Below are 12,354 nucleotides of genomic sequence, written 5' to 3'. Positions count from 1 at the left end.
GGTTGTAGTTGTCATGAGGAATCGCCACATTAGCGTCAAATGTTTGCTCTGTGTCACCTTTCAGATCCAGATCGTTTTCACCTGGTCAATAAAGATAGATTTCATTCTAAATCACAACTGAGCTGGAAGTTTTGAATCACTTAAAGGTCTGAAAATTACACAAGTGTTCACCTGCTAAAGCTTGGAAATAAATTCAAGAGCAGTATTCATATGGGAAACTTTCCCGTCTATTAAAACCTAAATATAGTACTCCTTTATGTCTTTTTAAATGTCATAATTAAAACAAGAAACCTTCTCACCAAATTCAGGTTTTTTCATTTTTAACAAGGAACTTTATTGTGTTTTAACAAGATAAATGTTCCTGAATTTATTTTCAAGCTCTGGCATTTAAACGCTTTTGTACAAAATGACAAACTTTGTCCAGTTTAGATTTTTTTWTATAAAACATTTAGTAAATATGATAATAATTTAGTTCCCTAGATAGTTTGTGGAGTGCCAATATTTAAAGGTGATTACAGTTCAGATTTTAGCTGTACCTGCCACCACAGTGAGCTGCTGGAGGCTCTTCCCATGAACGCAGTGGGCCGCGGTGATGACCCAGTCCGGTCGGACCAGAACTCCGCCACAGTGGCTGCTTCCATTCAGCTTAATCAGAAYCTGATGAAGAAAATTAAGAGTTACTTATTGAATAATCTGGTTGATTGGATGTTAAACCAACCGGCGTCCGATTRGTTTAAGAAGGACCTGAACACAGCGGCAGCCTGCAGGGGSCGCCACTGTGGGATGCAGCAGTGTTTACCTGCCAGGGGCAGTCTCCATGGTTACAGTGGTTAGCTCCCACCTGCCTGACCTGATCCTGCATGGTCTGGTTGAGTCGGGTGACTGAAGAGGCCACCCGTCCGCAGGGGAACGCCACTGAACACAATCACATCATCAGCAAACGTCCATGTAAACTAGAGGGCGCTGTGACCTTTCCTTCACCTTTAGAGACGCATTTCTTTCCATCGTCTGCCAGCTGGTAGCCGTCAGCGCAGAAACATTTACGCCTCTCTCCAGAACCGTCACAGAAATGCTCACAGTGTCCATTCTGGTATAGGCAACCCAGCGTGTCTTCAAAGACTGACAAGAAAAGCTTATGCAGTAGAGAAGCTGTTTTCTCCACATTTAGACATCTAATATTAAAATAAATGCAGTACCTGTCTGACAGTACCGTCCCTCATATCCCTCCGGACACTGGCATTCATAGGTGGCTCCCATGTAGATACACGTCCCGTTGTTAAGGCACGGGTTCACCAGACAGGGGTCCTTTTCTGACGGAACAGATTGGAATAATTGTAGGGTCCAAATYAACGAAGGTTGACTTCAGTTTCAGCAGATTTCTTGGATCAGTCAGGGTGAGCGCTGTAAGAAACTTACTATCATAWGTTTTCCAGAAGTCCCTCTGAAACCRAACRGAAAGAGTTTGTGAGTGTTTTTATTCTCCGGACACCAGCGGGTGCAGCAGAGATCCAGAGGAGYGAGCTGCTCACCGTCTGCTGGTCGTCCTCGAAGACTTCCCGCGCCTCCTCGTAGTTGCAGATCTCCTCGATGCATTCCCTCTCCAGGTTCCCCTGCTTCAGCTCCTCCAGGAAACCGCTGTTCGCTCTCCTCCATCTGCGCAGCACTGAAGCGGCTTCATGTTTCTCTACAAACACTGCAGACGGTGCATCCATTTGTCTGTTACTCACCTTCACGGCGTTTTCTTTAATTAATGTGTGAACACAGTARAAGCTCCTAAAGATACCTGGTASATTCGGATGTTTATCTAATCAACTTCTGGGATTAAATCTTAAAACAAACCATTCAGGTGTGTGTCTCTTAAAGCAGTAATCTGAGTTAATGGATGTTTTTTGTCCAACCTTCAGCAGCGTGGACGGCCCACAGCAGAGCAGAAACCAGGCAGAAGCTCCTCAGCAGCATGTCTGCAGTGTTGAACGTCACAGAGAAAATCAGGACTGAGATCAGAGGCGGTTCAGCTCTGGAGCCTCAACCTGCTCTGCAAACAAAGATCTCTGGTACTTTGGACGCTTTTCACTCGCTGTACACAAGCAGTATGGAAAAGTACCTCACAGTTACTGCAGAAGTACGACTAATGAAGCTAGAAAAGTTGAACTGTTCATAACTAAAGCTTTCATCATAAGAAAATCCTAATCAAATTTTTAACTGTATTTGGATAAAATGAACTGATCTTACAGGTTTTMTACAATAGATTRCAGTAAATATGCAACATATTTCTTATTTACTGTTAAAAATCCACTAAATATATTTTTATTGAGTAGTGAGTAGTGAGGACTTCATTTTATTGCTATGCCTCTAATTGTCCACTAGGTGTCAGTAAATGTTGCTGAACTCAGATGGACTCAGATTTACCTGGACACAGGATATGACATACTAGGATATGCTTAGTTTATGAAATATTTACCCCTTTGCATTTGTTTATTATTTGTATTGATTTAAACATTTGCTGTGAATTTTACATCTAAGAGATGGTTAGAAATAGATTTAGTGAGAAACATTTGGACATTCTAAATGTTTTATTTTCCTTCTTCCAGTTGCGAAGAAATTAACAATTAAACCACAAAATATATATTTTCTTTAACTCATTTAAACAAATGAATGACCTAAACCTTTAACCTTCTACACAACAAACCCTAAAAAAAAGGCATTTTGGACCAAGACATGTGTAAATGTCACAGTCTCAATTGATACATTTTAAATGATCAATTAGCAACCTAAATATTCAGTTAGCAATCAAAATATTTAGTTAGCAAACTAATTATTCAGCTTGCTAATTAGTCAGCTAAATATTTTTAAGCTAAATATTCAGTTAGTAATCAAAATATTTAGTTGGCACATTAAATACTTCTGTTACCAAGCTAAATATTCAATTAGCAAACAAAATATTTGGATACAACCTAAATATTTTGATAGTTAAACAGTTAGCAAGCTAACTGTAGAACTAAATGCATTTATAGAAATAAATATTGCTGTAAACAGAAATATTTATTCTGTTTACAGAATAAATATTTTAAATGTGGCTTACTAACTAAAATGGTTACATGGGAGCTAAATATTTTTGCTCCCTTACATATATTTCAACCTTCATTTTATTATTGCTGTTAATTTAAGTTTGCATATGGCACTTGTAGAAAGAAAGTCAATTTTTTCAATTTGTTCTCCATCTGTTTGGATAAATKATTCAGATTACTGTACAGTTACAGTCGCAGAGCTAGGGACGGTTTCTGTGGTGTTTCCACTCTGCGCCGGTGTCGCTGTTCGGTTCTGGATCCACTCCAGGTAGTTGGACACTCGGGTGTAGATGCCGTAGTTGCCTGGTCGGGCGCAGCCCTTYCCCCAGCTGACGATCCCCAGCAGAAAGCGCGTCTTCTTGAACTTGGTCACCAACGGGCCGCCGCTGTCACCTTTACACGAGTCCGTCCGACCGTCCAAATACCCGGCACAGAACATGTTCTCGGTGAGCAGCACGCCGCTCTGCTCTTTGCAGGTCTGCTTCCGGATGCGGGGCACCTTGGTTCGCCGGAGGAGGACGGAGGTGGGCCCGTTCTCGCCCCGCCTGCCCCAGCCGCTCACCGTGTGCAGGTCCACCGCCCAGAGGTCCCGTTCAGCCAGCGGCCGAGTCGGCAGGCAGATCGGAACCACGTACGGCGAGTAAACTATGGGAGAAGCTAGGCGTAGGAGGCCGATGTCGTTGTCCACGGTACTGCTCACGTAATTCTCATGCATGATGATCTCGACAACTTGGATGACCTGTTCAGTGGACTCGTTGACCAAGATGTCGTGTTCACCTGGAAGACAGCGCAGGAACCAGTTTGAACTGGTCTCTAATGGTTTAAATTGTTTTTTTTTTTTTTTTTGCTGTTGAAAGGATCGATTCATACCTGCAACCACTTTCAGGAACTGCGGGTTGGTGTTCTCCAGGCAGTGAGAGGCTGTGAGGATCCATGTCGGTTTATAAATCACTCCTCCACAGAAACCTTTGCCTTTATACGTCAGTAAAACCTTCAAGGAAGGATTAAGATTTCAGCATTCATTCCATGAAAACATCGGCCTCCTCTTCAGTCTTAGCAGGCTGAACGTGTTTGGCTTCAGCCCTCACTGTAACTCTGAAGTCCGTTTGCTGACAGTAAAATCAGACTCTATCTTCCACCTACCTGCCAGGGGCATTCACCTTTCGGACATTCGCTTCCCCCCACAATCCTCAGCAGATGCATGTCTTTGGTTACTTTCTGGAGGACGGGGACCGTGCCGCACGCTATTGGTGCTGAAACAACCATTTGATTGGACAGTTGATTACCAGGGCTGATAYAGGRCAAAATAACTCCTCAGCAAGTTAGGAGTAATTATCTGGTTGCCAATTTTGCTATTAAATTGGCAACCAGATAATTACCAGCTTCCTTTTTAAGAAATGGTGTCCCACGGGGATCTATACTAGATCCTTTTATTATTCAAAAAGGCATTGATGGTTTTAAAGTTCTCTTTTTACGCTGATGACAAATTGATCTATTTGGAGGAAGCCATAATAAGGTTTTTACTCTGTCTCTGAAACCTGAAAAAAACTTTTTCTGGTTTGTAAGTGAACGTTGGTGTAGGTAGCTTACAATCCAGTTTTGTATTTATTAAAATACAAAACGCTTATGTAGATGATTATTGTGTTACTAAAATTTTCAGTCAGAATGAAAGTTTGTAAATGATCTAAAGTAGCAGTAAACCTTTAGTAATGCAGCTTCGTCCATCTGCGTCCAGTTCGTAACCATCAGCACATGAACATGCTACCCTTCGTCCAAACGCGTCTTCATCGCAGAAATGATCACAGCCTCCGTTCTCCAGCAGACAACTGTCAGACTCCGTCTGCTGCTCTGGAGACGGAAATAATAACAGTAACTGAAGTTATTTGAAAAAGACAGGAAATTAAAATACTGGTTGTTAATCCATGATAAAATGTCTTTTCTTGCTCACCGAACTCACAGTTGAGTCCCATGAACTGAGGAAAACATAAGCAGGTGTAGGACTCTTCATTATTGATGCAGGTCCCTCCGTTCTGACAGGGGGCCGACGTACATCTGTCAGGGACTGGGGCAGAAACACACCGTTATTATTTAACAGAAATGTCCCCCAACATTACGGCTGATAACTGTTGACGGTCATGAACCTATTTTAATCCAACCCCAAGTGTTCAGAAATATTCAGCAGATTATAAACGGTCAGCAGTTGTCGTAGGAATGTGAAACTTTTCGTAAAACCCTGCAAACATACAGGAAGCTCTGGTGGATGTACTGTTCTCCTCCCTGACTCCGTTACCAGAAGGTCAGACTTTTTTTGGTTTATGTTGACAATCATTACTTACTGGAGTACCGTTTCCAGAACTCGTTCTGAAGAAAAGACAAAAACCAACAGGATTTTAGTTTCTTGCTCGATGAGTTAGAATCGTCGACCCTCATAGTGTCTGCGACATAACGCACCGTTATCTCGTCGTGCTCAAACACCTCTCTGGCCTCCTCAAAGCTACATTTCTCCTCCAAACACTCCCTTTCCAGGTTTCCCACCTTCAGCTCCTCAAACCAGCCAGAGTTGAACCGGCGAGTCCGGATCAGGACGCCATTGGCCTCATGTTGCTCCAGAAAGACTGTGGAACACAAAGAAGCATAAATCACATGCCTTCACTGGAAAACATCAGTTTACCTGTTGAGGTAGATATAAGTCAATGTGCGGCTGATACGATTTTTGCTTTGGAACAAAAACACATCTTGTAATTTCCTCTGTTAGTTTAATTGTTTAATTTGGAGACTCTAATAAGGCTCTACTAGCTGCTCTTGTTTACAGGTAGCAGCCATTCCTGGAAAGTAATGAACTAAACATAACCAGGAGAAACATGTTGCTCCATTTCAGCGCTGACATCTGTAGATAGCAGACTCTCTTTGTTTGCCATACTGTTCCCTGAGTTTAATTACTGGAAATATTCTCGTGATACACTGCATGGCATTCCAGCACCACTAGTCTTAGAAGAGGAAGCTTGTCTAATTGTCTTTTGACAAATCTGCTCACTTTATACTGTCTTCTTTCCAGAAACAAGCCTTGAGGAGGAAGATTTAAGATCCAAAGGTTCATTGATGCTTTGGTAGCTTGTTTTGCTATTGCTAGGAGATCCAGAAGGTTTCGGTCATTTGCTGAACTGAACCTTTTAAGGGTGTTTGTCACCAGTGGGTTGAGGGGTGAGGCAATCAGAATGTGACACCAGTAGATGTTAGCTTTGCAGCCGGATAGCTTGTTGTTAACTCAACACAAACTATTAAGGATTTACCTCAGCTTCAGTTCTGCTAAACCATGAATAACGTACAGGTTCAGTCTGGATCTTCCTCACCTGAAACCGGCTGGGAGTCCTGGAGGATGAAGACGAAGATGACGAAGACCCTCAGCAACATGGTTGATTTCATCAGAACGCTACCATCGCTCTTCAAAAGGTACAAAGTCTTGAACTCCCCCTCTCACCACTAGTCTGTAGTTTGTCACATGGAGACACCCCTGGTGATGAAACACTGGCTGATCAATGCCCTCAGGTTCAGCAACTTCTGCTGACCAAATTCAGAAAATATTTCCTTCTCAAACCTCATCAGGTCCTGATATAAACATTAAAACCTTTATTTAATAAGACAGAAAGCTGTGAGAGTGACATCAAACTCAAACTTTAATCTGCTGGCAGAAGAAACCAAAACACTGAATGAAGAAGGGAGAAAAGACGCATAAAAATAATAAAAAACACTAAGTTAATCTTTCCTGCCCTCAAAACAAACATTTATGCAACAGTCTACCATTGGTTCGGTTGGACCTGAGGTTCTTAACAGGAGCACTGGAGCTCCCTCTAGTGGTACTAAACAGAAACCTTCCACAAGTCAAGCAGAGTTGTGAAAAGATTCAATAACAGAAGAAATACTGATTAAAAAACATTAAATATGTGATTTTTACATTTTTTGAAAACAAAATGTCTCCTTGATTCCTAACAATACCTCACAAATAAGTGAGCGGTTTGTTAGCAGGTGGGAAAGCGAAGTAGGAAGAGAGGAGCTGCTAATGTTCTGGTAAATCCTTGGGTACAAACTGGTGAAGTGGTAGTTTGGATTAGTCAAAGTCTGAGATATAATCTGTTGTAAATGTTACACTAAAGTCAAACTTTAAGATTTTGAGAAAAAACTGATCGACAAGAAACCCATTAGCTTAAGGTAATGTCAGTTTTATCCTGCTAAAGTTTGTCAACAAGCTAACGATGCTAACAGGCTAACTTCCTTCTGTTATAAACTAAGTTTCCAGGACTTGTGGTGGTGGACATCTGTACCCAACAGTTCGGTTAGCCTCTGTCCCACCTGGATGAAAACTCGTTCATTAATGACTGAGGATTAAATGTTGAAATTATGTAGAAAGAAAAACACAGTTTTGCCTGATTATGTATGTTTATTACATATAAATGACAGAATTATGAATCTCTGGAACATTAATACAGATTTCCTTCCTCTGTCCAGATGTAAACCCACAGAAGAAATTTCAGACATTAAATCTAAACTTTGAGCTTGTCGCTGGGTTAATGTAACTATATTTCTACAGACATTTCTACTTTCCTAACACAGTTTACTCTGCGCTGCTTTGACCTGCGCCGTTTCAGCCGGTAGCCATCAAAGTTTCGATCCAGTCCAGGAAGTTGGTGACTTTGGCGTAGACGCCGTACATGTTCTCCTTGGCGCAGCCCTTCCCCCAGCTCACCACACCCGTCAGGAACCACGTCTTCTTGTACTTCACCACCAGCGGGCCGCCGCTGTCGCCTTCGCAGGCGTCCTGCCCGCCCCGTCTGTGTCCCACGCAGAACATGTTCTTGGTGATGTTGAGCTGGGTGTGGAGGCGGCACTCCTGCAACGGCACCCTGGGCAACACCAGCCACTGCAGGTAGCGGGCGATGGGGCCGGCCTCCACCAGGCGGCCCCATCCGGACACTGTGGCCTGGCGGACGTTGTACAGCGTCCAGGCGAAGGTGCTGTTCCGAGCCGGGAGGCAGATGGGGATGACGTGGAGGCCCAGCTTCACCGGGCGGTGCAGCTTCAGCAGGGCCAGGTCGCTGTCGGTGGTCACGGGGTCGTAGTCCGGGTGGATGGTGATGTTCAGCACACGCCGATGCTGCTGCGTCTTCTCCTCTGTCTCTAGGTCATGTTTGCCTGGCAGTGACCAGCATTCAGGTTAAATATCGTCAGGAACCGCCAGGCTGTGAGTTTGACCTTGAAGAGTGACCTCACCTACGTAGATGTGTAAGATGGCTGAAGGTTTGCGCCAGACGCAGTGCGCTGCGGTGAGAATCCACACGTCTGACAGGATGATGGCGCCGCAGCTGAATCGGTTGTGTTCGTACAAAGCAACCTGGAACAAACATGAATGACCTTGACCTGACCTCTGAAGACCTGAGTGATGTTGACCCCCAGGTTTCTACAAATCTAACAAAATTTGTGTCAGACTTTTGGGCAGAAAATTTTTTTGTTTGTCCTGCTTTATTTTGAAGATATTAACGATGACCTCTGATGACCTTTGGAAATGTTTTTGTTAAAATCTTTAAAATGACGGCAGCACAAATGTTTGTTAGATTTGAAGAAAGACCAACTTTACTCAGGTGACCTGAACCCTTTTTATGTTTAGGATCTTTATTAACATTCAGATTTCATTTTAAAAACAAAAATTGACATTTTTTTTATTTAGTGAGTTTTTAAAGTAGAAGGCAGCAGTCTGAAGCCTTTTTTTTGTTTACTGACATACAATTTCATATAATTTTGATTTATTGTTGAGTAGATGAGATTTGTTTTTAAAAACATCACAAACCATTTTAGTGAATTTTTAATTTAGTGAATTTTGAAATAGTTTTTCTTTTAATAAGGAAACCAATCAAAACTTGTTTTATGTTTTGGATCTTTAATGATATTCAGACTTTATAAAATTTGTGCAGGTAATTTTTAAAAAACTATTTTTTTTTAACATTTTTAATTGATTACATTTTGACATTGTTTTCTTTAAACAAGGTAAATGTCCAAAGCCTATGTTAGGATCATTAATGATAAACAGATTTCATAAAAAATTTGTTAGTTCTTAATGAAGTTAAACAAAAATTACCTCACAAATGTTTGCCTTTTTTATTTAATAAATTTCGAATTTTTTCTTTTAATTAGGCAACAAATCAAAGCTTGTTTTATGTTATAAATCTTTAATAATATTCATTAAAATTTTTGTTGTTGAACAGGTGAAACAAAAAACATCACAAACCAATTTTGCATTTTCTATATAATAAATTTTAAAATAGTTTTTGTTTAATAAGGCAACAATTTAAAACTTGTTTTATGGTTTGGATCTTTAATTATTTACAGATTTTATTAAAATGTGTTTATTGTTGAGGAGGTAAAACCGAAAAAATGTGAAATCACAGTAAACTAGTTTTTTCACATTTAATTGAGTGAATTTTGAAATTGAATGTTTTGGACCCGTCTGGTGTTGGACTCACCTGCCATGGACAGTAACCTTTGGGGCAGGCCTGCCCTCTAACAACCCGGGGCGCAAAATTGACCTGCGGCCTCCCACAGACGACCGGATCTGCACCAGAGAGAGGTCAGAGGTCAGTCTTACTTCCTGAGTCTGGAGGCTCAGTGTGCGGTTCTGTTGGGAAGCGGACAGAACCCACAGGAAGAAGACGCTCCGCTCTGACCTTTGGGCAGACAGGTGCTGTTGTCCTGGTCCAGTCCGTATCCCGGAGCGCAGAAACAGAACCGCGAGCGATCCGGATTCTCTCTGCAGAAATGCTCGCATCCGCCGTTTCTATAGCGACACCTGGTTGAGGTCGATCGGACTGCAAACGGGCAGAAACAGAACATCACCCACATCCTGGACCTGGCCCGTCAGCAGCCAGTTCTCAGCAGGTTCCTACCTTTGTCACATTTGGACCCGTGGAAACCGGCGGCACATTTACAGGTGAAGGAGGCGAGGTGGCGCGTGCAGGTCGCCCCGTTCTTACAGGGAGACGACAGGCAGAGGTTCGGCGCTGGAAACCAAAACACATCCATGAGGCCCGGTTCTCACAGCAGGCGGGAAATGTTCGGGTCAGTACCTGTGTAGGTCCTCCAGAAGTTTTCCTGCACAAGAGAAAAACAGGCAGTGAAACCAGAGATGGACCAGGAACTCGGCCAAAGTTAAGCTAAAATACTTTGAATATTTTTGAGTTTAGCCAAAAATATTTGTGGAAGTTTTCTGCTAATGTTGGCCAGACTATAAATCAGGGGGACAAACATTTTACAAATATTTTTATTTTAATTGAACAAACAATTTTATTATTTATTTGTACTTGCTGAGTAAGCAAAGCTATCAGATTTCTGTAGTTTTTGCAGGTTTCACAGATTAATAAAATCAGTAAATTATATCCGTTTTTTTAATTTTTTTATCTTTTTCTGGATTTTTTTTTGTCAGTAAGAACAGTTTATGTTTCACTCTTCAATGAACATTTATTACTAATAAATTCAATTAAAAGCCAAACCCTGTATTAATACTTTATGTTGCACTTTACATTTTACATTTTCCAATTTTAACTGTCTGTTTTATTTCGCACAGAACTTTGATCAGTGAAAATTTCACCAACATTAAACGGCCTGAAGCAGCAAATTCGGCTTTTCCTGATCTGGGATCCATATAAGGGCCACAAAAGGTCCCCGAACCGCACATTGAGCACCCCTGATGTAACAAAAGCTCTTAGAAAAAGTGTGAAAGAGTGAAAGTTTTAAGTTTTCCCAAAAATGTTACTCAGGTGAAGTAGATATTCTGAAAAACAGCATTTGAGTAAGTTTACTTCTTTACTTAAATCTCAGACGGTGGTGAGACTCACCAGCTGCTGCGGCTGCGGGATGATCTCTCTGGCCTCCTCATAGGAACATTTCTCCTCGTAACATTCCCGCTCCAGGTTTCCGTTCCTCAGCTCCTCCAGGAAAGTGTTGGCCCTTCGAGTTCGCTGCAGGAAACCAGTGGCTTCACGTCGGGACACAAACATTCGTCCTGCAGGGAAACAACCAAACGGCTGCTGGACTCAAACTGGAACCATGTGACAGGCAGGAAATAGTTACATTTACTTGAGTAACTTTTTTGAGAAATCTTAATTTTAATTATTTTATTATTTAGTGTTTCTACTCTTACTGGAGTAAAATCTATGGATTTTCTACACACAGATTAAAAGGCAAACTAAATTCACCATAAACAGACACACACCTGCAGTTTTTGTTAAAGTTTCATAAGTTTTTGTTTATTGAAAGAAGCTGATCTGGAAACATTTTGCCTGATTTTGTTATTTTTTGCTACTTGTATGAGTTACTGTCATTTTTGTTCTTAAAATACCAAAATTTCCACTTAATTTACATTTTTGTCCATCTGATAATCTATTTTTTAAATATGAAATGATTTAAATTTGGGTAGACTTTTACCAAATACTTTTTTACTTGTACTTGAGCTACTCTTACTTGAGTATGATTTTTGGGTACTCAAATATTTTCCACAAATTTCTTGAAGTTCCTGACAGAAATTTTTTCATAACCAGCTATAAATACAAAAACAAGATTCATAAACCACAAGTAGGAAAATTTTATTACTAACAAAAAAAGTAATAATTTCTTTTGCTTAATTGATTTTTATTTTAAATCTAGGTATTTCAATGTACTTGGAGTAAAATAATATTTATTTAATGCTCATTTTTATTGATTTAACTTGTTTGCAGCAGAAATATCTGACAGAATATTTCATTAGATTATAAATTTTGGTCAAAATATAGTTACATTTATGATAAAACTATGTAGTTTTTTCTCTGCATTTTGCAGTCTGGAGCAGAACGGAGGTCCGGTTCATCAGAACCGAGCTGTTGGATCCTGACGGACAGTACCAGAGCAACAATAAGATGAAGAGGAGCAGGAGGAGGAAGAAGGAGCAGGACTGACCTCCTGGGGTCCCGGTGCATGCTGGGAGAGCGGCGGTTATGAGGAGGAGGAAGAAGAAGACGCTCTTCGTTTGTCTGCTGATGGACGCCATGCTTGTTTTAAACTGATCAAAGTTCACAGAGAAACAAACAAAAACCCCGACAGAAAAACACGTCAGATTAAAGCTCAGCCCTCTTCTGCTGTCAGGGCAAAATGGCTCCAATTTTTTTCAAAATGTTTACAGATAAATTTAAACTCAAAGAATGAAATCTACTCTGGTTTATCAGACGATAAAGTTTGAACCATTTAAATAGGCACTAAACTCTAAATA

At 41.0% G+C, this 12,354-nt stretch overlaps 3 protein-coding genes across 4 annotated transcripts; all 3 read right to left on the bottom strand.

Annotated features, from left to right (window-relative positions):
- Window position 1: 1 nt before the first annotated feature.
- LOC108166990 (coagulation factor VII-like) lies at window positions 2-1,712 on the bottom strand (the record flags this gene model as incomplete). Its single annotated transcript, XM_017309248.1, has 7 exons — window positions 1,530-1,712; window positions 1,454-1,479; window positions 1,197-1,360; window positions 982-1,119; window positions 800-915; window positions 537-657; window positions 2-81 (listed from the first exon to the last, which is right to left on the bottom strand). Coding segments are annotated over exons 1-7 (828 nt in total), but the record flags the coding sequence as incomplete, so codon positions are not given.
- Window positions 1,713-2,479: 767 nt separating this feature from the next.
- LOC103457846 (coagulation factor VII) lies at window positions 2,480-6,528 on the bottom strand. The gene is made up of 8 exons (XM_008398278.2): window positions 6,419-6,528; window positions 5,520-5,683; window positions 5,405-5,429; window positions 5,017-5,130; window positions 4,770-4,916; window positions 4,212-4,321; window positions 3,939-4,059; window positions 2,480-3,845 (listed from the first exon to the last, which is right to left on the bottom strand). Exons 1-8 carry the CDS (start codon window positions 6,489-6,491, stop codon window positions 3,244-3,246), a joined length of 1,356 nt encoding a protein of 451 aa, XP_008396500.1. The 5' UTR covers window positions 6,492-6,528; the 3' UTR covers window positions 2,480-3,243.
- Window positions 6,529-7,489: 961 nt separating this feature from the next.
- On the bottom strand, window positions 7,490-12,291 carry f7l (coagulation factor VII, like). Of its 2 annotated transcripts, none has more exons than XM_008398257.2 (8): window positions 12,045-12,291; window positions 10,949-11,115; window positions 10,181-10,205; window positions 10,001-10,114; window positions 9,758-9,922; window positions 9,581-9,669; window positions 8,334-8,454; window positions 7,490-8,255 (listed from the first exon to the last, which is right to left on the bottom strand). In XM_008398257.2, exons 1-8 carry the CDS (start codon window positions 12,133-12,135, stop codon window positions 7,708-7,710), a joined length of 1,320 nt encoding a protein of 439 aa, XP_008396479.1. In that variant the 5' UTR covers window positions 12,136-12,291; the 3' UTR covers window positions 7,490-7,707. The 2 variants fall into 2 exon arrangements, with proteins under 2 accessions (XP_008396479.1, XP_008396487.1); XM_008398265.2 differs by having other exon boundaries at window positions 9,782-9,922; window positions 12,045-12,256.
- Window positions 12,292-12,354: the final 63 nt, after the last annotated feature.

This window comes from Poecilia reticulata, linkage group LG2 (genome assembly GCF_000633615.1).
Source record: "Poecilia reticulata strain Guanapo linkage group LG2, Guppy_female_1.0+MT, whole genome shotgun sequence".
In the NCBI taxonomy this organism is placed as follows: Eukaryota; Metazoa; Chordata; class Actinopteri; order Cyprinodontiformes; family Poeciliidae; genus Poecilia; species Poecilia reticulata.
The sequence above is the reverse complement of the archived record's forward strand: the minus strand, read 5'-3'. Positions and strand labels throughout refer to the sequence as shown.